The sequence below is a fragment of the Bufo gargarizans genome, chromosome 2, assembly GCF_014858855.1.
Source record: "Bufo gargarizans isolate SCDJY-AF-19 chromosome 2, ASM1485885v1, whole genome shotgun sequence".
Classification (NCBI taxonomy): Eukaryota; Metazoa; Chordata; class Amphibia; order Anura; family Bufonidae; genus Bufo; species Bufo gargarizans.
Window position 1 is genome coordinate 138,767,286 of NC_058081.1, and position 27,661 is coordinate 138,794,946.

A 27,661-nucleotide genomic window follows, 5' to 3' on the forward strand; every position below is an offset into this window, starting at 1 on the left:
CCCCACACAGTTCTCCACCACTTTAAAATGGGACCTCCACAGCAGCCCAACCCCTTAACTTTGACTTTCACAGCAGCCCGCCCCTTTAACAGTGAGCTTCACAGCACCCCACTCCCTTGACAGTGACCTCCACAGTACCTCGCTGCCTTAACAGTGACCTCCACAGTACCCCGCTGCCTTAACAGTGACCTCACAGTAACCTGCCGCCTTAACAGTGACCTCCACAGTACCCCGCTGCCTTAACAGTGACCTCCACAGTACCCTGCTGCCTTAAGGCCTCATGCACACGACCGTATTTTGTTTCCGTGCCCGTTCCGTTTTTTTTGCGGATAGGATGCGGACCCTTTCATTTCAACGTGTAGCCCTAGCCTAAAGCTGACCTACAGCAGTGAAGAAAAATGGCTGGGTTGTTATGGAAACCTGGAGTAAAAGTGTGTGTATGTGGAGACTAAGGGCCTGCGAGCTTCTATTGGCTTATAAGGGACATGTGACTTGCAGGCTTGTATTGGCTAATGCAGGTCATTTTTTGAGAATATCTCAGGAACGGTACATCCTAGACAGCTGTGACCCCCCCCCCCCCCCCCCCCACAAGATTTCTTTCCAGGTAGCAAGGGATGTGTATACCAAATTTCATTGAAATCGATGGTTGCGTTTTTGAGTGATCGCCGGAACATACATACACATACGTCCTTCTTTTTATATATATATATATGGAGTCTAGTGTGTTAGTAGCATATGTGCAGTATGTTCCAATATATAATCATAGCTTTTTGTAACAAGATAGGGCCCAGACACACTCCTTGCCCTCTGGTGTCAGTGTCCGCCGCTGCATAGTCCAGTAAACACGGAGCAGACATATGTAAGGTCACAGCCATTATTACATTACACAGATCCAACTGGGTTTAGCTGTAGATCAGCGTAGATTTATTTCATACTCTTCATTTACAATCTTGGGATTCACAGTGTTTGAGCATTGGCTACGACCTTGCAGTCCTTCCTTACTAGACAAAATGATAATACCTGACGGCTTTACTGATTGTAATGGTGACCGTACAATTATTCCTAGTCTATTTGCTGTGCAAAAACAATGTGCAGCAAACAAAATCGTTCATTCGATTGAAGTGGAATTCTGTCGTGAAGATAAAAAAAAAAACTGAGAAAAAAAGAAGGCGGCGGAGGTCAGAATAGTTGGAGGGCTCTGTCATTTGGCACTTTCTAACTCCATTTCCTAGAGGAAGAACACAAATGCCACATTAGTATATATTTCACACATGCCATTCTAGATCACTTATATAGAAGTAGTGTAGAGTATCTACTGGTTTCTTCAGTAGTCGATTAGCACTTGGTTAGCATTAAAACTAAATTTGGGCCAATTTATTAAAGGAGTTGTCTGGCTGGTATTTTGTTTTAAAGGGTAGAGTACAGCTGCTCCTCCACTGCTCCCGTTCCAATGCTCCCCCTGCCAGCCTCTATGTCCTATTCTCTTCCCTTACCACAGACAGTGATTGCATGGTCACATTTCTGTGTCAAGAAAGGCCAGGAAGAGAGCGACGAAAGACCCAAGGAGCAGTGGAACAGGAGTAAAGGATCGGTCAAGTGAGTATGACCTATTTTTTGAGCCATTCTGACCCTTTAAAGGATAACTCCTATTTTTTTTATTTGCTGGTTTATTACAGCTAGACATGTTTACCTGAGTTAGTCTGTCAATGATTGTCAAAAGATCTGTAATTACCTTATAATAAAAACTTTCATTAATATCTCCTATCATTTTCCACTGCTCCCTTAGAAGACCATTACTATGGATCATCTGTCTAGGCTAGGAAGACAGAGGGGCGGTCCTTCACACTGCATGCCTGCATTAGGCTTCAGAGTGAGGAGGCGTGTCTCTCAGTAATCCAATCTGATTAGCTGGCAGGAAGCTGCTGGCTTCAGCAAGTTTGTATGTGACCTGAAGGAATGCAGTTTTGGCCTCAGAGAACTGGCAGAGGAGCCATCATGAGAAGATCCTCATAATGTAGGATTCAAAACAAGCTGAAACTAAGGGGAAAACTCAAGGAAAACAGTGGTAAGTGAATAAACTAAAGATTGCTTTATGCATAATGCTGCTGCAGCAGTAACATATGCTAAAAAAAATATATATTTTTTTTAATGAAAATATGACAGTTATAATCTAAAGGAAATCCTGGCCAGACAGCCCCCTACACAGTTATATTATCCTCTTTGGTGATGCTAGGATATTTCTTTCTGACTCTGTATACTAAGACTTCTAGGTACCCAATGCGTTTAAGAAGACCTGTAACCTCTCCTGACATAGTGTATATAGAAGAAAGGGCACAAAATGATACATTACCAATTTATATACTGCCTTGAATGATCGGGGCGCTGAGCAAGAGTAGCTGAGCATGATGAAATGGCTAATAGTCCATCAGCAGAAGACAATCCCCCAACAGCAGGCAGAGTGCAACCTGAAGCTGCAGATGGCCCTTTACCATTAGGAGGCAAGGTACTCAGAGACCCAGCATAAGTTCCATTAAAGCGATTTGGCTTTTTATTAGATGGGTTTTCTGCAGGGGGGGAAAAAAGGTCATTACATCACAGCAAATACAAAATATTGTAGATCTCATAGTCAAAGGGCCATTTATTTTCTGTTAGTTTTTTACATTTTTTTATGTTTTCTTTTTTTAATCTTGGAAAGAGGTTGTTGCATGAGGCCTATAAGGATATTATAAAAGGAGTTGTCTAGATCAGGGATGGCCAACCTGAGGCTCTCCAGCTGTTGCAAAACTACAACTCCCAGCATGCCCACAGCTATCAGCCTACAGCTGGGCATGGTTGGAGTTCTAGTTTTACAACAGATGGAAAGCCGCAGGTTGGCCATGCCTGGTCTAGATGGTTACAGTCCAAAAGTTATTTTTCAGCATGGAGAGAAACCTATTCAGGAACATAATCAATATACACTATTTGTAAGGTTTTTTACAGATCATGCGACCATTTTCGTTCACATTTTATGATCTTCACAGTGTAAGGGTCCATTCACACGTCCGTTTTGGTGTTCCGCATCCGTTCCGATTTAAAACGGTATGCGGATCCATTCATTTTCAATGGAATCCGCAAATAATCGGACAGCACTCATGGTGCTCTCCGATTCCGTGATTCCGTTCCGTGGGTTCCGTTTATTCGGATCCAGGAAAAAAATATACCCTGTCCTACTATTTGTCAGATTTTGTGTTCCGTCATGCCATTCTAGTCAATGGATCCGTCAAAAATGCGGAAGACATGCTAAAAGCATCCTCATGTCATCCAGATTTTCGGATCCGCAAAAAAACAGGAACGTTTATCTGGAAAGGTAAAAATACTGACGTGTGAATGGACCCTAAGTGTGATACTGCCATTGCATTCTTGAAAAAACATAGCATATCAAGCCAATAACCTAAAAAATTAGAATTAATTACTTATGACAATCCTTATGCCCTAATACAGCATATGGACATGACAGATATGGGGTCCATTACTTCAAATCCTCGTTTTATGAGTTACACTGAAGAGCCCCAGATGCAGCCAGCACCAAAATCAGTGGATTAACATGCTATACTGACATGGTAACTGTAGTCCAACTTTAAAGGGATTATCCAAGTTCTCAAACAGCCCCCCATGTGCCGGGCCCCTCACAGGTAATAAATAGGGATGAGCGAATCGACTTTGGATGAAATATCCGAAGTCAATTTGCATAAAACTTTGCTTCAATACTGTACGGAGCGAGCACTCAGTACAGTATTAGAATGTATTGGCTCCGATGAGCTGAAGTTATTTCTTTGTGAAGTCTCGCGAGACTTTGCATAATAACTTCAGAAATTCAATTATACTGTAAAAAAAAAATTGGGAGTTTGGAAAATGTTTTTTTTACAGTAGAAATCAATTTCTGAAGTTAATATGCGAAGTCTCGCAAGACTTCGCAAAGTAATAACTTCGGCTCATTGGAGCCAATACATTCTAATACTGTACAGAGCGCTCGCTCCGTACAGTATCGAACCAAAGTTTTATACGAATCGACTTCGGATGTTTTATCCAAAGTCGATTGGCTCATCCCTAGTAATATACTTACCCTGCTCCCCGCACCGCCGCTGCTGCTTCTCCCTGTACACTGATGAAAACATCCGGTGTCGGGAAGAGGGAACAGCCAATAGCAGATGGGGACGAGCCTCCCTAGCATCGCGGGTGACTGTAGGCGCCGGGAGTGGGATAAGTATATTACCTGTGAGGGGCCTGGCACATGGGGGGGCTGTTTGAGAACTTGGATAATCCCTTTAAAGGGTCTGTGAAGTGATATATTGTATAGTGATGACCTATCTTCAGGGTGGGTAATCAATATCTGGTTGGCGGGGTCCGACACCAAGCATCCCCGCAAATCAGCTGTTTGAAGAGGAGGCAGAACTACATGCAAGCGCTGCTTCCCGTTCATTACATTGCACTTTGTGACTTGAATAGAGAAAGTACTTCTAATTACACTAGGCTACCGCTCCACAGCAGACAACGCATAGTGAAAAGACAGCTGATTGGTGGAGCTCCCCGGTGTCGGATCTCTGCCGAACTGATATTGATGACCTATCCTGAAAGCCCTGCACAACCCCTTTAAGCTTTAGAAGCTTTGCATGTTGTTAAACTAAGCCAGCACAATAAGCTCATGTGGTAATGCACCAGGAATTACTTTAACATCTCCTAGATCCAGGGGCGTAACTACCATAGCGGCAGACCATGCGACTGCTATGGGGCCCAGGGCAAGAGGGGGCCCAGATTATCTACTCTTCTACTGGAGGTGAAAACTTGGTCAGGATTCTACCCTCTAAGGCTGGGTTCACACCTGAGCGTTTTACAGCGCCTTCAAACGCGCTGTAAAACGCTCAACACATGAAAACCAATGCTTCCCTATGGGAATGGTTCTCACCTGGGCGTTTTACAGCGCGTATGATCGCGCTGTAAAACGCCTGACGCATAATCAAGTACTTGAGCTTCTTTTGGGCGTTTTGACGCGCGTTTGTGGCCATAGGACACTGCAGTCAATCACACAAACGCGTGTTTACTATTACAAAAAACGCGCGTAAAACGCGCGTAAAACGCGCGTTTGAGAAACGCTCAGGTGTGAACCCAGCCTAAATCTAAAGGAACAACTTTTAGCAAATAAAGCAGTGGAAAAACGGTCCAAGGGTCATTGAAAAGGGTTTAGGCAGAAACCTCTCTGTCCTGTGGGGGGCCTGGTTTGATCTTTGCTAAGGGGCCCTCACGTCTCTATGTACGCCACTGCCTAGATCTGTACATCCTCTTCTCTCTGCATAATGCAGACTCTAATCTACTTAGTGAGGTGCAATAACAGGACATCACAAACCAGCCTTTGATGTCTCGCTAGCTATTTGAGCACCATACGTTACCGTATGGTAAACTTACTGTGCTCCACCTTGGTTTTGGCACTTGAGAGTCTTATGTGGGTTCCACTTTTCATTTGCTTGTTCAGAGAGCTGTTGTCATTGACAGTAGTTATTGCTCGCATGTTTTGGGCTCCATTCCAGGTTAAGGGTTTTTGGTTTGTGTATCTTCTGGCTGCATAATGTGTGGGAGGTGGTGCTCCAACAGCACCTAGGAGGCTGGATAAGCCTGCTGAATAGCCAAAGTGAAACTGGTTGACTGTAGCAACGGTCTGCACTACTGTGTCCATGGCTGAGCCTCCTAGGTAGGACACCGGAACATGAGTCATGCTTCCATCTGTGTCCTGGCACATCACTAGTGCTTGATGAAACCGGGTCTGAAATAAAATATAAGCAGAATTAAACATACCATCCAATTCAGTTACCCTTGACAGAACCCTAAATCCCAATAATAAGTTATATTTTTGAGTTATTTTATTATTGTTATTTCATGAGATTAAAGAGGTTTTCTGGGAATTATATAAAATGGCTGCCTGCAACCTGTCCTAGAATGTGAGCAGGAGTGGTTGCACCACTTGTAGAGCTGCCTGAGGGGGTGAGGTCTCACTACACACTACGCTCTGGCACTTGAATATACTACATATTAGTGAGTGTTCCTGTCAGGCTGCTCAGCCAGGATGGCATATTATAGGCAGGAACACATAATTACCATCTATTGTAGAGCCGTGTAGTGAGGCCTCACCCCTTCACCCTCCTAGGCAGATCTACAAGTGGTGCAACAAGTTCTACTTACATTCTAAGACAGGTTGCTGGCAGCCATTTTAAATTATTCCTGGTGAACCCCTTCAATTTACAGTATATGAACATAATATTTCAGAATAAATATCTGGGTTGAGTTTGGTGACCAGGCTGGAACATTTCAGTCATCATATGGTAGCAATGGCTGTCTCCGAGTTGTCAAGGTGAGGTACAGTTTGGGCCATACAGATCTGTGATGGATTGAGACACATGGCTAAGTCTACTAGGAGCCCAAAGAATTCTTACATCATAGGTACTTATTTCATACTTGATTTCTAGTTTGAACATCTAGAAGACTGTAGTCAGGTGCCTTGAATTCAGGTGTCCTGGGCCCCTGAATGCTCAACAGTCTGTAGACATGATCCACTATGCCCATGGCTCGAATGAGTTTCTCTCTCTGCTGAAGACCTTGCAGTCGCTCCATTTCCTCTTTTTCGTTGATTTCTATTGGCTTCATTGAGTCTACTGTTGCTTCTTCTTTCTAGAAAGTTATGGTGAAAATAACTGGCTGTTAGAAAAGAAAGGAAAAAGTCTTCACATGTAAATGAAATCTTACACATGTAGATGAAGTGTCAAAATTCACTTCAGATCAAATAATCTCTCTCTAAACCATGCAAAACAGAAGTACTTCTCTGGGCAAGATGAATCTCTCCACTGTTCTCTTCACTCTCTGTTCTCCAGAACCTGTCCCTTCACATCTATATGACTTACTTCACTGTGATTGCTCATTAGACCGAAGTCTTTGCCCTCTCCTCTTTCATCTTGAATGGTTTCTTCCCCTTTCCAGCATGTGCTGTTAACCTCAGCTATACTTGGTCCATCCTGCCCTGACTCCATGTCTTAAACCGTCACTAAACTCCTGGAATTCTCACTTTTCTGTAGTGTACATTACAACCATTGATTTTTATGGATTTAAAAGCTGTAGTCTGTACTTCTAAACACAGTTCTTTCCTGTGGCCTTTCCAGGTTTTCCTTCTATCAGCTTGCAGATACCACCTTCTTCCTTTGCTGAGATTCCTCCACATTCTGTACTAGGGACCAGCAAATGTATGAAATCTGTCTCCACCGTCACATCCTCTCTGTACCCAAAACTCAGTCTATAAAAAACTGGGTTGCTTCTTCTTTCCATCGGCTAACTTGACTAAACCTGATGATATATTTTCAATGTGCAGTGCTATTATAAGATATTAGCATCAGGCTGTCCCCAGTGGGGCTCACAATCTAAGTTCCCTATCATTATGTCTTTGGAGTGTGAGTAGAAACCGGAGTACCCGGAGGATGAATGCTTCCACCATTCACTGACCTTAGGTCTGCTGCAGGTTTACTGACTCAGTACTGACTACATTTTCTGTAGACATGAATGATATGCCTAACATATTAAACAATGCTCCCTGACCCCCTTCCTCCCAGAGCAAATCAATATTTTGTGCAATCATCAAAACTGATAGAATTTTACAATATATTAGTTACACACAGAAATAGGATAAAGCACAGAAAATAACCTATAACTATCCTTCTATACATTACAGGCCAGAATTAAGCTATACACCTAATAATAGAAATAAGAGCAGGAGGCTTTACCTTTATACCAAATGCCTGTTATATAATCTATCCCTCATGTCTGATGTCAGTCCCAGCAGTCCTAACCATATCACCCTGTTTAGTTTACTTCTTGGATAGTTAGTAGAGTAGCCTGTATCCAATAAAAGCCAATAGCTGCCTAGCATGATATATCACGCACAAATTGCTTACCTCCACTAAGCTGTCCATCGCCCCTTCCTTAAGCAAGGCCAGTATGAAAACTGTAGGATCTACTGGAGGATCTGCTTTGGATAATGTCGAGAATACCCATCCAATATGGACCCAGAGAGGTGCATTCCCATAGCAGATGCATCAGCTTACTTTGCGCTTCACATCAAGCCAGTTTTGGAGACACACAAGACCCACTACATCAAATGTCATGGTGTGGATTGCCATTAGCTACTATGCCCGTTCCCATCTAGTATTCGTGGAAGGAATACCGACCTGCCTTCAGTATCTCTACAACATTGTGGAACCTGCCTACTACCGTTTTTGACTCAGTTTAGAGACATGGCATTCCAACAGGATAACAGCTGTCCACACACTGCCAGTGCTACACAACATGCTCTTCAGGGTATCTGGCATCTTCCCTGGGCAGATCGATCACCAGATCTCTCCCCAATCGAGAATGTCTGGGACTAGATGGAGCAATGGATTTCCCATGCAGCCAACAACCATCTTGGCTGAACTACAGCTCCAAGTTGAAAGAGCTTAGAAGAACCACAGGAGGATATCTAGCATCTGTATGACCGCTGCCATGCCAGAGTATCCTGTATTGCAGCTAGAGGAGTTGCCACCCAGTATTAGTGTGATCCCGCCTCAAAATATACTCTACTGCAGAACCCCAAATAAAGGGTTCACCACCTTGGTTGTGTGGCATTGACCAAGCACCACTAGCAATTTATACTTTGTCAATCTCCGCTGAAGTTTTCTGGGTGATCTTTATTTATTTTCAGGTAGTTTAGAGTCTCCGATAATCATGTTAGAATTTCATGTCTACTTTACCTTTCTCTCCGCGGTTCTACAGCCACTGGTCAGAGTGCGGGTAGATGGTCTTCTTGTCACCTTGTATTTTACTGCCTTTTCACCTGCTGACTCTCCTTGCAAGGCATCTTTCTGTTCTTTCTTCTTCTTTGCAGTAGGTATTTCCTTTTGCTCTTGTTTCAGCCGCAGTTCTTCCAGCTGCTGTCTGTCAGGAATAATTTTACTGGTATTAAACAATGCATCAGTGCATGCAATAAAGGGTGATAGACCGTACGGTACAACACGCTATGTGGTCAAAGGGAGCCTGTCAGCAGTTCTGACCATGCTAAACTAATGCCAGCAGTAGGTAGGGGCTGGGGCGAGCAGAACAAACATACAGGAGGTGGAGCATCACTGTCAATTGCTCTCTGCATTGAGCTGCTTCATAGTCCCTACTCTCTGTTCTGAGTGACAGCTGTAGTAGTCTGCTGGTTGGATGTGGCATCTGTCATTCAAATCAGAGGGAAGGGGCGGTGAAGGAGCTCAATTCAGAGAACAGAGAATATTTCATGGTGAAGTTCTGCCTCCTGAGTACTTGTAGTAGCAAATGTAGCAGAATAAAACTTCATTTTCACACTACTTCTGATAATAGGACCTTCTAAAAAGGTATGTTTGTCTTGCTCTCCCCAGTCCCTACCTAGTGCTGTCAGCAGTTAATCATGGTCAAATCTGCTGGCAGGTTGTCTTTAAATCTGCTAGGACTTGACTTCACATAGACAACCGTTACTGTAGAGTGCATTGTTCACTTATGACCACAGGTTTTGTACAGTACTTTCCAGATGCAATATTGTTACAGACATAATTTTGGGACGACTTGTAACTGTGTAATCTATAGTCCTATAATCCAATTAGCTGTCAATCCTAACATCCAGGGCCCAAAGTGCCAGTTGGGTTTATGCCCCCCAGCTTGTGATTGCTATCCCTTCATCCAAGGTATATGAGACAAAGCTATAACTGTGTAATCTATAGTCCTATAATCCAATTAGCTGTCAATCCTAACATCCAGCACTAAAATCAACCAATAAGGTGCCAATTTCCAGGTCAATTGAGAGTTTAGCTCTTACTAGAGTTTACTAGCTAGGATCAGGTATCAAAGTAAGCCGTTACCTTGCACACTCCTCTCTGGCCCTTGAAGCGGCAGTCTCCTGGAACAACGAGCCGCTGTGTTTGAAGAACTTCTCGTATTTGTCTGCTGTGGCTTGTGGGTAAATACGCTGATACCCTCCCAGGTGGCTGTCTTCATATTTTTCGACTTGTTCCAGCCAAGCCGCCTGAGTGCTTTCCAATTGTTCCCGTCTGTGGTCAGAAATATTAAGTAAATGTAAGAGCAGACAAGCAAACATGGAGGCGCACAACAAAGTCAGTGGGGTGGATCAAATACTTGCAATGTTTTACTCGTATACTCCATAGCCACAATGTATATTAAAACATAACAGCGCTTTAAAGTACACGTGAAAATTACAAAATACTCTGGCATTTCATAGGCTTCTCTATAGCTAGCATATCAGTTTAGTTCCGTTACTTGTGCAACTGATGAAAATGATGTGCTTTTCCTGTACTATTAAACTACCTATAATTATGTATTTTTATTTATATCTAAATAAGTCTCAAATCCTTCTGGTGCTCCAAATCCCCTACACAACACCACAGAATTACAGTATACAATTCCAACTCTCTGCAGATTCATACAGATAAATCTGTCTTTCTTGGATATTCCAGTTTTTTCCTGCTTGTCCTCATTTATCTCCCGCAGTCCCATAGAGAAGAGTTGAGCGCCACTGCTGCCACCCCATTATTTTCAAGGGTTCCCCCGGGCTACAGGACCCCTGTCACACGACTCTAGCAGTTGGACCTCCACCAATTTAATAGTTAAATAACCCCTTTTAATAAGCTCCTAAGCTTCAATTGTGGAGCCAGGCAGAATCATTTGACAGTGTGAAGGAAAGATTTGTATTTTGAGCTCTGTAACAGTAAAAACAAGCCCCAACCACTATAAAAAATATATCACAGATGGGTCTGGACAGATTAGAGGCTTGGGCAGAGAAGTGGCAGATGAGGTTCAACACTGACAAATGTAAGGTTATTCACATGGGAAGGAATAATGCAAGTCACCAGTACATACTAAATTGTAAAACAGTGGGTAACACTGACATGGAAAAGGACCTAGGAATTTTAATAAACAGCAAACTAAGCTGCAAAAACCAGTGTGAGGCAGCTGCTGCCAAGGCCAATAAGATAATGGGTTGCATCAAAAGGGGCAAAGATGCCCGTGATAAGAACATAGTCCTACCACTTTACAAATCACTAGTCAGACCACACATGGAGTACTGTGTACAGTTCTGGGCTCCTGTGAACAAGGCAGACATAGCAGAGCTGGAGAGGGGCCAGAGGAGGGGAACTAAAGTAATAACTGGAATGGGGGGACTACAGTACCCTGAAAGATTATCAACATTAGGGTTATTCACTTTAGAAAAAAGACAACTGAGGAGATCTAATTACTATGTATAAATATATCAGGGGTCAGTACAGAGATCTCTCCCGTCATCTATTTATCCCCAGGACTGTGACTGTGACGAGGGGACATCCTCTGCGTCTGGAGGAAAGAAGGTTTGTACGCAAACATAGAAGAGGATTCTTTACGGTAAGAGCAGTGAGACTATGGAACTCTCTGCCTGAGGAGGTGGTGATGGTGAGTACAATGAAGGAATTCAAGAGGGGCCTGGATGTATTTCTGGAGGGTAATAATATTACAGGCTATAGCTACTAGAGAGGGGGTGTTGATCCAGGGAGTTATTCTGACTGTCTGATTGGAGTCAGGGAAAATTGGCTTCTACCTCACAGGGTTTTTTATGTTTCCTCTGGATCAACTTGCAGGATAACAGGCTGAATTGGATGGACAGATGTCTTTTTTTCAGCCTTATAAACTATGTTACTAAAGGGAGTGTGTCATCAAAATAGGACATATTGTTTAAATCACGTTTTATGTTCAATATTTTTTTTTTTTATTTAGAATGCCATGTCACCATCTATTTTTAAAAAGTACCGTATTTTTCGCTTTATAAGACGCACCTGATGATGAGGAGGAAAATAAGAAAAAAATATTGTTCATCAGACCTCATTTCAGAACCTTAGATCAGACCCCCATACATATCAGGACATCAGATCATGCCCCCATAAATATCAGGACATCAGATCAGGACATCACATCTGACCCCCTTATCAGGACATCAGCGCTCCATGTCAGAACCCCATCAGACCTCAGATCAGCCCCCAATGTCAGACCCCTGTTTGACCTCAGATCAGCCCTCAATGCTAGACCCCATCAGATTAAACTAAAAACCTCCTCTTACATGTCCTGCGCCGCAGCTCCTCTTCACCTCTGGCAGAAGTTGCACTCCCCTGTCTTCCCGGCCTGCGCTGCTCTGTCACCTGACTGCGTGCAGTGTCAGGTCATAGTGTGCTGGCCCCAGCAAGGAAGACAGGGGAGGGTGAGTACTACAAGCGCTTGCGGCGCTTTGCTCCCAACTCCCAGGCACCTAATTCATACTGAGTGCTTCCGTAATTTGTTCCCCCACTTTTAGGGGAAAAAAAGTGTGTCTTATAAAGGGAAAAATACGGTACCTAAAATTGTGAAGTTTACACACTGGCCACTAGACCTTATAATATGTTGAGACTTTTTCTGTACAGTTAACTTTTCAGTAGCCATCACATTATCGTCACAGGCAGGATTTCAATGACAGATATCACCTCTGTATAGGTAACACAGCTTTTTCAAAGCTGCAATTTGACTGTAAAAACACATCCAAGGCACAAAACTGTTGCAGGTGACTTAAACCAGTGTTTCCCAACCAGTGTGCCTCCAGCTGTTGCAAAACTACAACTCCCAGCATGCCTGGACAGCCTTTGGTTGTGCGGGCATGCTGGGAGTTGTAGTTTTGCTGGAGGCACACTGGTTGGGAAACACTGACTTAAACAATGGATCTAATGATTGTCAGTGATGTTGCTGAGTGACACACGACACGCCGAGACTGCCACGCAACATTGACGGAACATCCAGACCTGATGGGTTTTGTTTCGCAGGGCGGAATTCATATTGAGACATGCAATTATCGATCTGCAACACAAAATCCATCAGGTCTGGATTGTCTGTGACTATAGCATCGCAGCTGCATTGTGTCGGACAGCAACATCAATGACTATCATCAGATCCAATGTCGGACTACGTTCATGTCGCCATGTAGCCCCAGTCATGTAAAGATCTGTTTAGTGGAGGTTTACTGTCAGTGTCAGAGGAAATTATTCTGAGGGCCACCCTCTGTGTATATAGGATCTTAAGGGCCCTGCTTTATTAGGGGGTTCATTATTATCAGAGCTTGTGCCCACCGGAGGATCCTCTGGTGGGCCAGTCTGACCCTGCTTACTGTGCATAGTAACATAGTACATAAGGCCGAAAAAAGACATTTGTCCATCCAGTTCGGCCTGTCATCCTGCAAGTTGATCCAGAGGAAGGCAAAAAAAAAAAAACCTGAGGTGCAGTATCCATTGTTAAGTAATGAACCCAATCAAAATGAAATGACTTCATTTCTCCATAAACCCATAGATGATATGATGTCATTTATATGACTTGATGTAAAACTTTAGAATGCGGAACAGTAATATTCACAATAGCCGTATCCTGTGGACTATATGGTTTCCAAAGGGGGATGTGTTGTCACCTGTTTTCCTTAGGAACATTCCTTTGCAGTAATCGCTCCTTAACTCTGCGTTTATCTTCCTCAAGAACTTTTCTTTTGTCACAAGCCCGGAGATTGATCAAGTGAAGGGTATCACAGAGTAGAGAATCCTTCACTTCCCTGTCCAAGCGCGAGTCTGTGGTAAAGCTTGGGGAATGGTTCACCTATTTATACAAGATAAATCTATCATCCGGGATATACAGAAAACAACAGAAAATGCCATATGATATATAAACCATCAGTACAGGTCACCACAGAAGAATTATATTCATTTCATTGACAACCTATATGGATTTAATTCCAAAGGGGTCAAACCATCTTTTGTGACTGTACACATTTGTATCTTCATTATTTTTTCAATTGAAGTATAGGGCATGATTGCAGCGGCACAGGCCAATAATACTATATGTTGTTCCCACACAGTAGCGGTTCTATGTCTTAGCAGTAATATTGGGCATTCTCCATCTTGCCCTAGGGTTTTTGGCTGTGCTATGTATTTTAATATCTATGTGATGTGGATTTCAATAAACATTTATATATTGTTAATCCCTTGCTGATTTTTCTTTATTCTTTTGGATTATTGGCGTAGTTTATCTATCTTAGATCATCATGGGTGGTTTTTGCCCATGGATCCTCGTCTGCATGCCATAAAGGCCTAGATAACCCCCTCCCCCAGAAACTAGAACAGGTCAGTAATCATTTTTCCTCGCCATTTTTTTTTCTGATGAGATTTTACCTCCAGCAGCCAAGGTTTTAATTTTTTGTCCACTAGGATGTCAAATCCTAGAATCTCAAAACAAGCGCTGCCTGCGATGTGATTTGGGAAACAAGTTCGATAGTTGTGTTTGAGGATCGGGTGTGCAGAGATCAGAGTCTTGATAATTACATCTTCAATATCCTCCCAGAGCTGTGCTTTGTTGTAGTGATTGTTCTCCAGCCAGGTCCACAGAGTTGATAATTTTCTATAATTGGAAGAAAAAATGTCACAAGAGGCCAAAGGAGAATCTAAAGCTGAAACACAAAACGTAATTAGAGTGAAAAGTCTAAGGAGGCTTTAATTTCTGCGAGAGTCATTTAATAATTTGCAGTTATAGGTGACAGAGCTAAAAACTGTCTGCTAGAGAGGTAAGGGTGTAGTCCCATCTCAGACACTGATGGCCTATCGCTAAGATATACCATCAATGTCATATAGGTGTGGGTCCCACTCCTATCGCCCTCAAAGTGAAAAGAGAGAAGCAACACATGAGCGGCGTGCTCTCTATTCACTGCTATGAGAGTTCTGAAAGTAGCTGAATGAGTGTGCTTGACTATTTTCAGAAGTCCCATAGCGGAGAATGAAGAACGCATCATGCATGCATGGCCACCTCTCTATTCACTGCCATAGGACTGCCGGAAAAAGCTGAACCAGTGCTTGGCTATTTTTGGGACTCCCAGAGTGGTAAATGGAGGGTGGTCACGCATGCAAAGCTTCTGTTCATTTACTTCGGTGGTCCCGTTGTGGAGATAGACCATGTCCCAGACATTGGACACTGATGGCATATCTTAGTGAAATGTCATCAATGTCTGAGATGAGAATACTCATTTAAAGGGGCTGTCCCATAACAAAGACTTAACATCTCTCCAGGATAGGGAATAACTTATCGTTGAATGTCTGACCTCTGGGACTCCAATGGATCATGAGATCGGGGAACCTGTGTTCCCCTGCTCAGCCATCTCCAGCAGTCCCATAGAGTTGAATAGAGTAGCAGTGCACATGCATGACCACTGCCCCATTCAAATGGGAGAACAAATCAGAAGGTGACCACCTTGGGTGTATGGAAGGGGATCGGAATGGCTGTCCAATAGCCAGCCACCTTTAGATATAGCGCACAGTTTGCTGATTATGTTGAGCATGCTCTATCATATGAATATATTTGTGCTGAATTAGACTAATATTGACTGAACCAGTGGATTTTGGCACGACTATCAAACTAATGTGTATGGGGGCTCCCAAATCTCCTTTGATGACACAAATCGGGGAAGATAAGGATTGGGCAGTTAGGTTTCAACATGCCTGATCCTTTTGTTTTTGAGGAGAAAAGCCTCTGTCAGAGGTATCTGATAGCACCTTTTTCCCCTTTTCCATTCACAATATATGCCATTAAAGGGGTTTTCCGATATATTTATATGATGACCTATCCTCTGAATAGGTCCTCAGTATCTGATCGGCACCCAGGACCCTCGCTGATCAGCTGTTTGAGAAGGCACTGGCACTCCTGTGAGCGCCGAGGCCTTCTTGCAGCTTTCACTAAGCTGAGTGGTGACAAGTTCATGTGTCACGTGGCTTAGAAGTAGTTCCACCCCATTCAAGTGAATAGGGCTGAGTGCGATATCAAGCATAGCCATTATACAATGTACGGTGCTGTGCTTGGTAAGCTGCCAGAAGGCAGCGGCCTTCTCAAACAGCTGATCGGCAGGGGTCCCAGGTGTCGGACCCCCACTGATCAGATACTGATGACCTATCCTGAGGTTAGGTCATCAGTATTAAAATCTCGGAAAATCCTTTTCTAACAATATAATCTTATAATCTTCACTAATTCATGATGCTAACACACAACTCACCTCTTACTTCCTGTCATGTCATCTCTGATAAAGTTTTCGCTGTGTTTGTTGATAGCGTAGTTTGTCAGATGCATACAGACATCGTCCTGTCACAATGAATTTTACGTTACAGTGTTATATACGGTAAATATGGGTCTTGGTGGTCCATGTCAATAACCACTCATATAAAATCCATTTCCAAAGGCTCCTCTACTTACCAGATTGCTGTGACTAGGTTCTGTGTAACTCATGGTTGCAAAACGCGCAAGGCCTTCCTTGTAGATAAAAATGCGCAGAGGTTCACAGGATGTCACAAGGACGTATATACGTAGATCAAATTTATACCCATCAATCAGGAATGGCTGTGGAAATATACTGATATTAATGCCATCATATTGTGTTTTCTTGGAGGTGTATTACCCGCACATAACACAGTCAATGCTACCTTGGACATATACTGCTGACAGATCATGTGCTCGCCATGTTTGATGTCCTTCATGTTTTTGGAAAGAAAAATGCCCCTGCCTTGGCAGCCGCTATCAGGCTTGCAGATGTAAGTCTTGTTCTTCTTTGTGCGACAGTAGGCCTGTAAATCACCATAACTGTAGTAAAAGTACAGAAAAGGTCAAAAGTGCTATTAATAAGCAATAATAACATTCATAACAGCAGTGCAGGAATAAACCGCACTCAGCTCATGGAATAAAGACATAAAGCGACAGGATGATGGAATATTATCTTCAGCAGACATAAATGAGCCCATGGTTATGCACCATATAACTGTCTACTATGCAACCAATACGTATGTATCATACTTGTAGAGCGCTCCTGACTCATCTGCTCCAGCAGACCCTGAATATTGAAGTTATTTTTTGGGGGGAAGAATGCCTTCATAATACATTACCATACATAGGCACGGTATAGCAGTACATAGTGTGCCAATGGCTTGGTAGTATGGAGACAACGGTCCAGATTTACTAATCCACAGGATGGCATAAGGTTAGCCAGGCTGTCTAAACCTGCACCAGATTTAATACAGGGGCTCACCGTGCTTAAGCTCTCCATTCACTGAGTGGGTGAGCTTGGCTATTTTTGGAACTTCCATAGAAGTGAATGGAGAGCTCACTGTGCAAGCACTGCCACCTCTCCATTCATCTCTATGAGAGTTCTGGAAATAGCAGAGCCAGTGCCTGGCAATCTTTGGCACTCCCATAGAAGTGAATGAATGGTGTATGCACTTGAACGGGGCCCCCTTGTTCACTTAGGGGGCCCTGTTCTAGAGTTAGATGTGGGTCCCAGAGGGGGACAATGGTGGCATATCCGAGGAATGTGCCACCAAAGAGCAAGATGGGCCAACCAAGTGCGTGCCAAAGTGCTAGAGTCCCTTCATTGTACTGATTGGTGGGGGTTCTGGAGGTCTCCCCCACACATCAAACATTGATGGCCTAAAGATAAGCCATCAATGTTATAATCCCAGAGAACCCTTTCAAAAGGTGCTGGCAACTGATGCCTTGTAAAGCCCAAAAATGACTCACTCAGCAGGCAGGCACCATGTTCTTGGAAAGATGTTGTAGTCTTTAGGAAAAAGTTTTAGCAAACGATTCATATTTCTTGCCAACAAGTCCTTTCTACATATCTCGCTCATTCCTGGGAAGTGGTTGATTTTCTATTAGGAAAATATAACAACAGATATATATTGATAAGAAAGAAATACAATTAGAATATTTTTATTTCGGAACCTATTCTTTGCCTGAGAACCTGCCTGGAATCTCTTCATGTCCATTACACGCTCCAGTGAGACAGAGCAGTCCGTCCAGTAGACTGTCCACTCCTCTTCATCTCCAACCTCCTTCAATCCACTCGCGCAGGCAGCACGACGCACTGAAACCCAAGCAGACGCGGTAACTGTAGAAAAATCTTCTTCACTTTACTCAAAAGTCAGTGGGGATCGTAAGGGATCCACCATATTGATGTCATGACTCGCTCAAAAACAGAAGCCAGTATTTCCAGAGCCTCAGCTATTACAGTATATGGGAAAACATATAAGATGATATTTAAAATAGAGGGAATTTTTTAAACTTTTTAAAATTTTGCAGTTCTCATTGCTTTGCATTGTAGGCCACTGTGGACCTGCATGCATATGGTGGAAAATACTGTATCTAGACACTGACTGGATCGGGAGCAAATAGTTTAGGGGGCGGTTAGCATTCCCCTCGAATATAAAACTCTGAGTCTGCTGTATTCTTCATTAGACTCGATTAGCCAAATGGTTATGTATGGACTACTACTAGTAAAATGCTTACATGGGCAGCATATTTAGGTGACAAATCCACTGTAAAGACTGATGCACACCTTTTGGGAACATTTTTTTATTATAGCGTTTTACTCATTTTGGGCTAAAATTAATTTTTTGGGTTGAACTTTATTAAAAGGGTTGTGTCACTTCAGCAAGTGACATTTATCATGTAGAGAAAGTTAATACAAGCCACTTACTAATGTATCGTGATTGTCCATATTGTGTCCTTTTCTGGCTGGATTCAGTTTTCCATCCCATTTTAAACTGCTCATTCCCATGTTTACGACCACCCTGCAATCCAGCAGCGGTGGCTGTGCTTGACCAGTATAGGAAAAAGTACCAGCCCTTTCGGGTGGCCAGGACCATGGGAGTGCACATAGGCTGGTGCTTTTTTCTATAGTGTGCAAGCATGGCCATGAAACAAGCAATGTATAATGCAATTGAAAAATGAATTACACCAATAAAGAAAGTGCCTTGTATTACCTTTCTCTACATGATAAATGCCATTTGCTGAAGTGAGACAACCCCTTTAATAGTTTAAACTATTAGTTCACTCTAATGGACTTGCACACTAGCATCTTTTCTGTGTCACCCTGAATCTGTCAGGGAGCTGTCCTGATGGCTGGATGTGTGGCCCTTACAAGTTCTTATAAAACTGATAAGAATATGGACTAAATGACTTCAGGGATAGGGGCTACAGATTCAGTGCAGAACAGAAGGCCCGCAAATGCAGTTAAAGTGAAAGCTGTAAAGTAGGAGTATTGATTTTTTTTTATAAATACCAATAGAAGAATGAATTATAGCCCAAAACGAGTAAAATGTAATAATACAAAATACCCCAAAAGGTGTCCATAGCCCTTAAGCAGGTCTATTCAGTATAGATCACTTTTGAATGATGGATTATAGGTCTAACAACTCAGAAAATTTTCATTATAATGTTTTTGGAATACAACCGGATGTGATCGACTTACCACTCTCATACTTGCAGTTTGTTAAATTGATACCAATTATCCTAAAATAATAAAAAATAATTAAAAAAAAACTTTTATGTAGCAGATCTCGTCATATATTGAGAATGAACATAGCAAAATGGTATATTTTTTAACTGATTTGAAGGCAGATGTAGTAAAGAAATAATTTTGACTTCTGTGATAGAAGCAATGGAACTTCAGGATTGGCCTCCATCACAGGAGTGCATCCCATACACCCATACGGCAGTGATCTACCATGATAATCAGTAGCGGGAAGTGGGATAGCTACGTAACAATGAGGATAGAATTGTAGTGTGATATTGTTTTCCCTGAAATGACACAAGGCTTTATGGTTAAATTGGCAACTAGGTGTCACTGCCAACTGGGTGTTCCATTAGCCCCCAAAGGGGTGTGCTTCTACACACACTGGCAATGTCCAATCAGTGTTGTGTGTAAGGACATGTCCCTTTGAAGAGAAGAATGGTAACACCCAGTTTTCAATATAGTCATACATTTCTAGGAGGAATAACAGAGGGACAGCTCAATGTAGTCGTAACAAAAGATGCTCCACACTTTTATCTCAGACATGTAAGAAGAGCAGACAGCTCCCTTAAGGGTATGTTAACATGTGGTGGAACATATGCCCCAGATTTTCTATTGTGCAATTATGGGTGGAAAATGTACAGCAAACAATGCATTCAGAAAGTTGTTTCACTTTTTTCACATTTTGTTATATTGCGGCATTGTGCTAAAATAAAAAGAAATCAAGTTTTTCCCCATCATTCTGCACTTAATACCCCATAATGACAAAGTTAAAACGGCCTAGTAACTGGCCGTAGCAACCAATTAGATTCCACCTTTCATTTTCCAAAGGAGCTGTGAAAAATAAAAGCTGGAATCTGATTGGTTGCTGTGGGCAACTAGGCCAGTTCTATATTACACAGTTTGATAAATCCCCCCCAGAATGTATTACATTTTTGCTAATTTATTGAAAAGGTAAAACTGAAATCTTGCATTGACATAGGTATTTACACCCTTTACTCAAGACTTAGTTGAAGCACCTTTGTCAGCGATTACAGCCTCCAGTCTTCTTGGGTATGATGCCAAAAGGTTTGCACACTTGGAATTTTCTGCCATTCTTCTCTGGTGGACAATTGGTGGACAGCCATTTCCAGAGATGATCGATTAGGTTCAAGTCTGAGCTCTGGCTGGGCCACTCAAGGACAATCACAGAGTTGTCCCTAAGCCACTACTTTGTTGTCTTGACTGTGTGTCTAGGGCTATTGTCTTGTTGGAAGGTGAACTTTCATCCCAGTCTAGGGCCCATAGTACTCTAAACCAAGTTTTCTTCAAAAAAATCTCAGATTTTTGCTCCACTCAGCCTTCCTTCAACTCTGACCCTTCTCCCTTTACTAAGCGCTGAAAAACCTCCCCATAGCATGATGCTGCCACCACAATGCTTCACTGTAGGGATGGTATTGGGCATTAGGCAAATGCTGAGCAGTGCCTTGTTTCCTCCAGACATGGCACTTAGAATTGAGGCTAGAAAGTTTAATCTTAGTTTCATTAGACCAGAAAGTCTTGTTTCTCACAATCTGAGAATCCTTTAGGTGTTTTTTTGTTGTTGTTTTTTTTGCAAAACTCGGGTGGACTTTCATGTGTCTTTCACTGAGGAGAGGCTTCTTTCTGGCCACTCTGCCATAAAGCCGAGATTGGTGGAGTACTGCAGTAATGGTTGACCTTCTGGAAGTTTCTCCTATCTGCACACAGGATCTTTGATTCTCAACCAGAGTGACCATTGGTTGCTTCTCTTACCAAGACCCTTATCCCCTAATAACGTTTGGTGGGTCAGCCAGCTCTAGGAAAAGACATGGTTGTTCCAAACTTCTTTCATTTAAGAATTGTGAAGGCCACTGTGCTCCTGGGCAGGGGCATATCCACCATAGCGGCAGACCATGTGACTGCTATGGGGCCCAGGGCAAGAGGGGGCCCAGTTGGGATTATCTCCTCTTCTACTGGGGGTTAAAACTTGGTCAGGACTCTATCCTCTTAAGGAATAACTTTTAGCAAATGAGGCAGCGAAAAAAAATGTCCCAAGGGTCATTGAAAGGGGTTTAGGCGGAAACCCCTCTGTCCTGTGTAGGGGGCCTGGTGTGATCCTTGTTATGGGGCCCTTACTTCTCTATGTACGCCACTGCTCCTGAGAACTTTCAGTGCAGCAGACACTTTTTGTACCCTTATCCAGATGTTTGCCTCCACATAATCCTATCTCTGAGCTCTACAAGCAGTTCTTTCCTCCTCATGGCTTGGTTTTTGCTCTGATATGCATTGTCAGCTGTGAGACCTTATATAGACAGGGCGGTGTCTTTCCAAATCAGTTCCAATCAACTGAACTTACCACAGGTGGACGCCAATCAAGGTGTAGAAACACCTCAAAGATTATCAAAAGAAATGGGAGCCCCCCAGAGCTAAATTTCAAGTGTCATAATAAGGGGTCTGAATACTTATGTCCATTCAAAATAAAAAAAAAATCCTTTTTAATAAATTAGCATTTTTTTTTTATTCTATCACTTTCTCATTATGGGGTATTGAGTGCAGATTGATGGGCGTAAACTTTTTTTTAGATTTTTTGCACAAGGCTGCAATGTAACCAAAATGTGAAAAAAGTGAAAAGGTATGAACACTTTCCAAATGCACTGTATTATAGTACTAGTAAAGTGGAAGATATTTTACCCAATCCTATCCTAATGCTGCAGAAAGAAAATCTAGCTAATACTTTATCTTCCTGTCTGGTATGTTGTTGATGGCGACGGCTCAATAAGCAGTTGTCCTAACAGCCGGACCTCCATGAGATGGCTGAATGAGCAGTAATGTCTATAGCCAGACTCCTTTATTTGATCCTAGACAAGAGTAGGCCCCATTTCTATACATCATAAGCTAATCACCTGCGTTTCTTCTTCTTTTTCTTTTTAGACTGGTCCGTTGTGTCCAGGGTGTTGTCTATTTTTGGCTTTTCAAGTTCAAGGTCCCGTTTGTCTTGACTTTGGCTTTCCTCTCTTGGCTTGGGGTCTACATTTTCGATGGTGATTTCCTCATCTACTGGGGACGTTCTGCTCAAACTCTCTGCTTCTGACTCTTCCTCGTCTTCTTCATCATCCCCAGAATCCTCCTCTGATTCACTGCATGCCAGGGTCTGAAGTTTCATTTTGTCATGCAACACTTAGGCTGAAAAGCAGAGATATTATAAAGAAAGAGTGAAACTTCTCACAGTTCTTCCTGCAATCAATACCAAAACTATAAGGACAACCAAATTTCCAGAAAAAAAACTAGATGTAGTGGACATCCATAGGGGCCACTGTTCCAGAAGCTAGTGGGTGGCTACAATTGTCTTCTTGGGGTCGCCTACTATAGTCATCCTGTAGCACTGCCTTATAAAACAGCTTAAAGGGCTTCTGTCACCCCACTAAACTCATTTTTTTTTTTTGGTACTTATAATCCCTATACTGCGATTTATCTATACATTATGTTATTAATCATTTTCGTTCTGTAGATAAGGCAAAAAACGTACTTTTATAATATGCTAATTACCTGTCTACCAGCAAGTAGGGCGTCTACTTGCTGGTAGCAGCCGCAAAAAACCTCCCCCTCCTCCTGTTGATTGACAGGGCCACCCGCGATCTCCTCCTCCGGCTGGCCCTGTCTGCATTTCAAAAATCGCGCGCCTGTCTTGATTCGGCGCAGGCGCTCTGAGAGAAGGAGGCTCGCCTCCTCAGCACTCCCTCAGTGCGCCTGCGCCGATGACGTCACCGAAAGAGAAGACGCCCTACTTGCTGGTAGACAGGTAATAAGAATATTATAAAAGTACGTTTTTTGCCTTATTTACAGAACGAAAATGATTAATAACATAATGTATAGATATATCGCAGTATAGGGATTATAAGTACCCCAAAAAAATATGAGTTTAGTGGGGTGACAGAAGCCCTTTAAAAAATGATTCTGAATGACACCTCGCGAGCACTGTGGAGGAGAAAATAAAATGCAGTGTACATGGGATCCAAATAAAAGCTCCAGGGTCTGAAAAGTGGCGGGTGGACACGTGATGTTATTGTTTCCCCCACAACTCTGGGGAAGGCTGGTAAGTCTGGAGGACAGCTTTGTAATACATACCCCATGCCAATTGTGGTAATTCAGGTAAACCGTAAATCGGGCTGTCCTGGATGATTAAGGGCCACACGGCATGACTGACTCGAAAACCACATGGCAGTATTTAATTAACTTGTTAGAAGTTGATTGTTTCTTCAGCATTCATTGTTAATGGTTGCACGGTAACCTACAACACTGTACCGCCATTAACAATGAATGCTGAATAGACAATCCGTTTCTAAGTCAAAGGGTTCTCCTGGGGTTTGAATACCGATGAGCTATCCTCATCAATATCTCATTGGTAGGGGTCTGATTCCCGATATCCCCGCCGATCAGCTACTTCAGAAGGCTGCGAAGCTTCGGTGAGTGCTGCGGCCTCCTTGCAGCTTACTAAGCACAGCGCCATACATTGGATAGTGTCTGTGTTTGGTATTGCAGTTCAGGTTCATTCACTTAGACTAAACTGCATACTGGTAAACATGACGTCACATCGGCAGTGGTGCTGGGTGTCAGACGCCACTGATGAGATATGACCTATCCTGAGAATAGGTTGTCAATATTGTACTGCTGGAAAACCCCTTTAATTTAATACCGCCGCAGCTTACATGGCTGTACAGTTCTCGTAGCATGGTGGCTTCCTCTCTACAGCTCCATGTAAGCACTCTAGTAAGTGCAGAATAAGTTACGTTATAGGGTAGTAAAATAGTGGACTCTAGGGCTGTGTGATCCATTGAACTAACTGGATTGATTTGCTCTTTTACAGCCAGACAATATTGATTTTTTTTTTAATTGTCATATCGATTTTATTCTCCTGTGGAGCGCTGTATCAGGGCAGCATGTGCGGGTATTTCCTGTCCCTGCCGCTCACACCAATAATCCTGGTGTGGGTTGCAGGGAATGAAGAGACCCGCACATGCTGCGCTGATACAGTGCTCCAGATCACAGCGGGAGTCCAGCAATGACTGTAGCAGGCATCCCGCTGTGACTGCCAACATTGCAATTAACCCCAATGCCAGCTGCTTAACTCCCTAGATGCTGCAGTCAATAGCGACCTTGGCATCTAGGCAGTTAAACAGAGGCTCTCCATCACCATCAGCCCCTACAAACGGGCGCTGGTGCATTTCCATGGCAATAGGCCTGCCAATGCTGTTTGGGTATTAGACTGTGTCACACAGGCTTTAATGTAGTGGTATACAAGGTACTGTATACCACTGTATTATAAAAGACATATTTGCTAGTGAGAGTAAAAAATAAAAATAAACAAAATGTATTTATATGATAAAAAATACATTTAATTAAAAAAAGTTTTAGTTTATAAAAGTGGTAAACAAAAAGCCTCTGGCACACACCTATGGTATCGTGCTGTGTTCACCACAACCCGTATAATAAAGATTTATGTTATTTACACTGCTCCGTGAACAATATAAAAAAACGCAAAAAATAATGGAATTGTTCCTATGCCCCACCCCAAAAAATGGTAATCAGTAAGTCCCATGTACCCCAAAATGGTACCAATGAAACCCCAATCTCGTCCTGCAGAAAATAAGCCTTTATACGGCTCCATGGGCGGCAAAATGAATACATTCTGACCCTTGGAATGCGACGACATAAACAATTTCTTTGCTTGAGATGTGCAAAAGTAGTAAAAACCAAATAAAACTACACATACCACATACTGTATTCGGTATCACCGTAACCGTACTGACCAATAGAATAACAGTAACAGGCTAATTATGTCACATGGTGAACAGCGTAAATTTAAAGTGCAAAACACTATAGTGGAATAGCTTTTTTTTTTTCCAATTACTGCACACCAAAAACATGGATTCCGGCCGAGTGCATGTCATCATTTATTTTTGGACTTCTGTAGAAATGTCCTATACAAGGCAGCAAAACGGACAAGAATAGGACATGTTCTAACGTGAAATGGACATACGGATCCATTGAAAAGAATGGGTCCACATCTGACCTGCAAATAATACGTTTGGATGCGGACCAAACATATGGTCGTGTGCGTGAGCCCTTATATGTACACCAAAATGATGTCCTTAAAAACTACAATTAGACAAAAAAAAAAGTTATTGCCAGAAAAAAACACAATCGCCCTTAAATTGAAAATAATTGAGAATTATATTTTTCTTTTTTTGCAAAATTGCCCAAACGGACACCATTATGGAAATCCCACTAACCGATTAGAGTCAGCGGGGTTCATCTGGTGCCATCTCTGCCCATCATGTGACAGAGCGGGCATTGCAGATGTGACCCAGCCGATGTCCAGTAAATGATGTGAAATATTCCTATTTTATGGCATCTCATGACCATAAGGCAGAATATCTCACGTCAAGATTATCATCCTTATGTTTCTGCATAGGAAATCATCTGAGATGTAACAATATTTTATATTAAGGCTCATCCATATGGTCACGGGCCTGTAGGACAGTTCCATAGTATGGAGCAGGGTGATACAGGCTCTGTTTGGTGCAATTGATGGATAAAGTTCCTCCACACATACAGGCCGACGATCTTTGCAGGACTTTTTAATCCTTAATAAATCGGAGGCATAGGGAAATCCCCTAGTAGCAGAAACAGCGCCCCCGCTACCTATAGGTTGTGTCTGGTATTGCAGCTAGGCTCCATTGAATTGAATGGGGGAGACCTGCACCCAGCACACAACCTCTGGACAGTTGTGACCATGTACTTGGACGAAAGCAGCAATATTTTCCTAATCCATACAAGCAAAAATTGCTTTCCCAGTGTGTGGAGAGACAGTACATCACAATACGCTAACAGCACTACAGCATGAAGCAGCGCCCCTGTAACCGCAGATCACTTATAAAACTTTCATCCACATACACACAGGGCTGCGGTAACCAGGCGCCGTTGCTATGGACGCTTTGCTTCTCTCCTCACAGATGGTTCCTACCGTGCAAATGGCCGCGATCTCCCGCGGTGACTACCTCTTCATTCTGTTATGTCCCGCAGCCAGATACTCACCGGACTCCCGGGCCTCCCAGGGACTACAACTTACCGGTAACCATGGAAACCGCTGGGGGCGGGCTGGTGTGAACGCTGACTGACAGCACGCCTCCTGGTCACTGAGTATACAGGTTTACACTTGCGTTTTCCCATTTGCATTTAATGCACACTGATTGCAGAACTAAAGAATACACTTACATCTGCTTGTATCCATTTTTTCGAAATACTTACATATACTTATATCATGAGGGGCTGGGGTCCTCTGCCATGAATGTTTTGGGGCGTCCTGTCGGACATTTCCGGGGTGTTGATGTTGCTGACAGTTGGTTTGTCACATATTTGGGCAGCCCCCCTTCTTGTCCTACTCTTTGTTGGTGGGATCACATTGCATTCCCCATAGGGACCATTCAGGCGGCGGTTTTTAATGCTGTGTAAATCGCTGTTACGCGGTTTCTTCTGCGGTTGTTCACTTTGGAATGCCACGGACCTGCAGGTTACTTCTATTGAATAGAGGATACCCACCGCAGCTTCATGGCCAGGGGCGGATTAAGTGGATTAAGAGGCTGCGGTGCTTCGTAAGCGCCAAAGTCTCTTCCTAGGCCACATGACATTGTTCACATGGTCTACAGTCGTGGCCAAAAGTTTTGAGAATGACACAAATATTAGTTTTCACAAAGTTTGCTGCTAAACTGCTTTTAGATCTTTGTTTCAGTTGTTTCTGTGATGTAGTGAAATATAATTACACGCACTTCATACGTTTCAAAGGCTTTTATCGACGATTACATGACATTTATGCAAAGAGTCAGTATTTGCAGTGTTGGCCCTTCCGACTGGGCATGCTCTCAATCAACTTCTGGGCCAATTCCTGACTGATAGCAACCCATTCTTTCATAATCACTTCTTGGAGTTTGTCACAATTAGTGGGTTTTTGTTTGTCCACCCGCCTCTTGAGGATTGACCACAAATTCCCAATGGGATTAAGATCTGGGGAGTTTCCAGGCCATGGACCCAAAATGTCAACGTTTTGGTCCCCGAGCCACTTAGTTATCACTTTTGCCTTATGGCACGGTGCTCCATCGTGCTGGAAAATGCATTGTTCTTCACCAAACTGTTGTTGGATTGTTGGAAGAAGTTGCTGTTGGAGGG

General features: G+C 42.9%; 1 protein-coding gene across 1 annotated transcript; it reads right to left on the reverse strand.

Moving 5' to 3' along the window:
- Positions 1 to 930: 930 nt before the first annotated feature.
- On the reverse strand, positions 931 to 26,551 carry LOC122929599 (tubulin polyglutamylase TTLL13-like). The gene is made up of 16 exons (XM_044283228.1): positions 26,463 to 26,551; positions 22,342 to 22,621; positions 19,397 to 19,437; positions 17,892 to 18,010; positions 17,665 to 17,795; positions 16,578 to 16,734; positions 16,351 to 16,494; positions 16,154 to 16,239; positions 14,289 to 14,514; positions 13,535 to 13,716; positions 9,927 to 10,115; positions 8,802 to 8,985; positions 6,484 to 6,696; positions 5,440 to 5,794; positions 2,351 to 2,564; positions 931 to 1,228 (listed from the first exon to the last, which is right to left on the reverse strand). Exons 2-16 carry the CDS (start codon positions 22,599 to 22,601, stop codon positions 1,216 to 1,218), a joined length of 2,514 nt encoding a protein of 837 aa, XP_044139163.1. The 5' UTR covers positions 22,602 to 22,621; positions 26,463 to 26,551; the 3' UTR covers positions 931 to 1,215.
- Positions 26,552 to 27,661: the final 1,110 nt, after the last annotated feature.

Coding starts and splice junctions, on each gene's coding strand:
- LOC122929599 (XM_044283228.1), bottom strand. CDS start 22,601: ATGAAACTTCAGACCCTGGCATGCAGTGAATCAGAGGAGGATTCTGGG. Junction 17,796..17,891: donor TGGACATGAAGAGATTCCAG/GCAGGTTCTCAG, acceptor TTTTCCTAATAG/AAAATCAACCACTTCCCAGG. Junction 16,240..16,350: donor AACCTAGTCACAGCAATCTG/GTAAGTAGAGGA, acceptor TCATTGTGACAG/GACGATGTCTGTATGCATCT.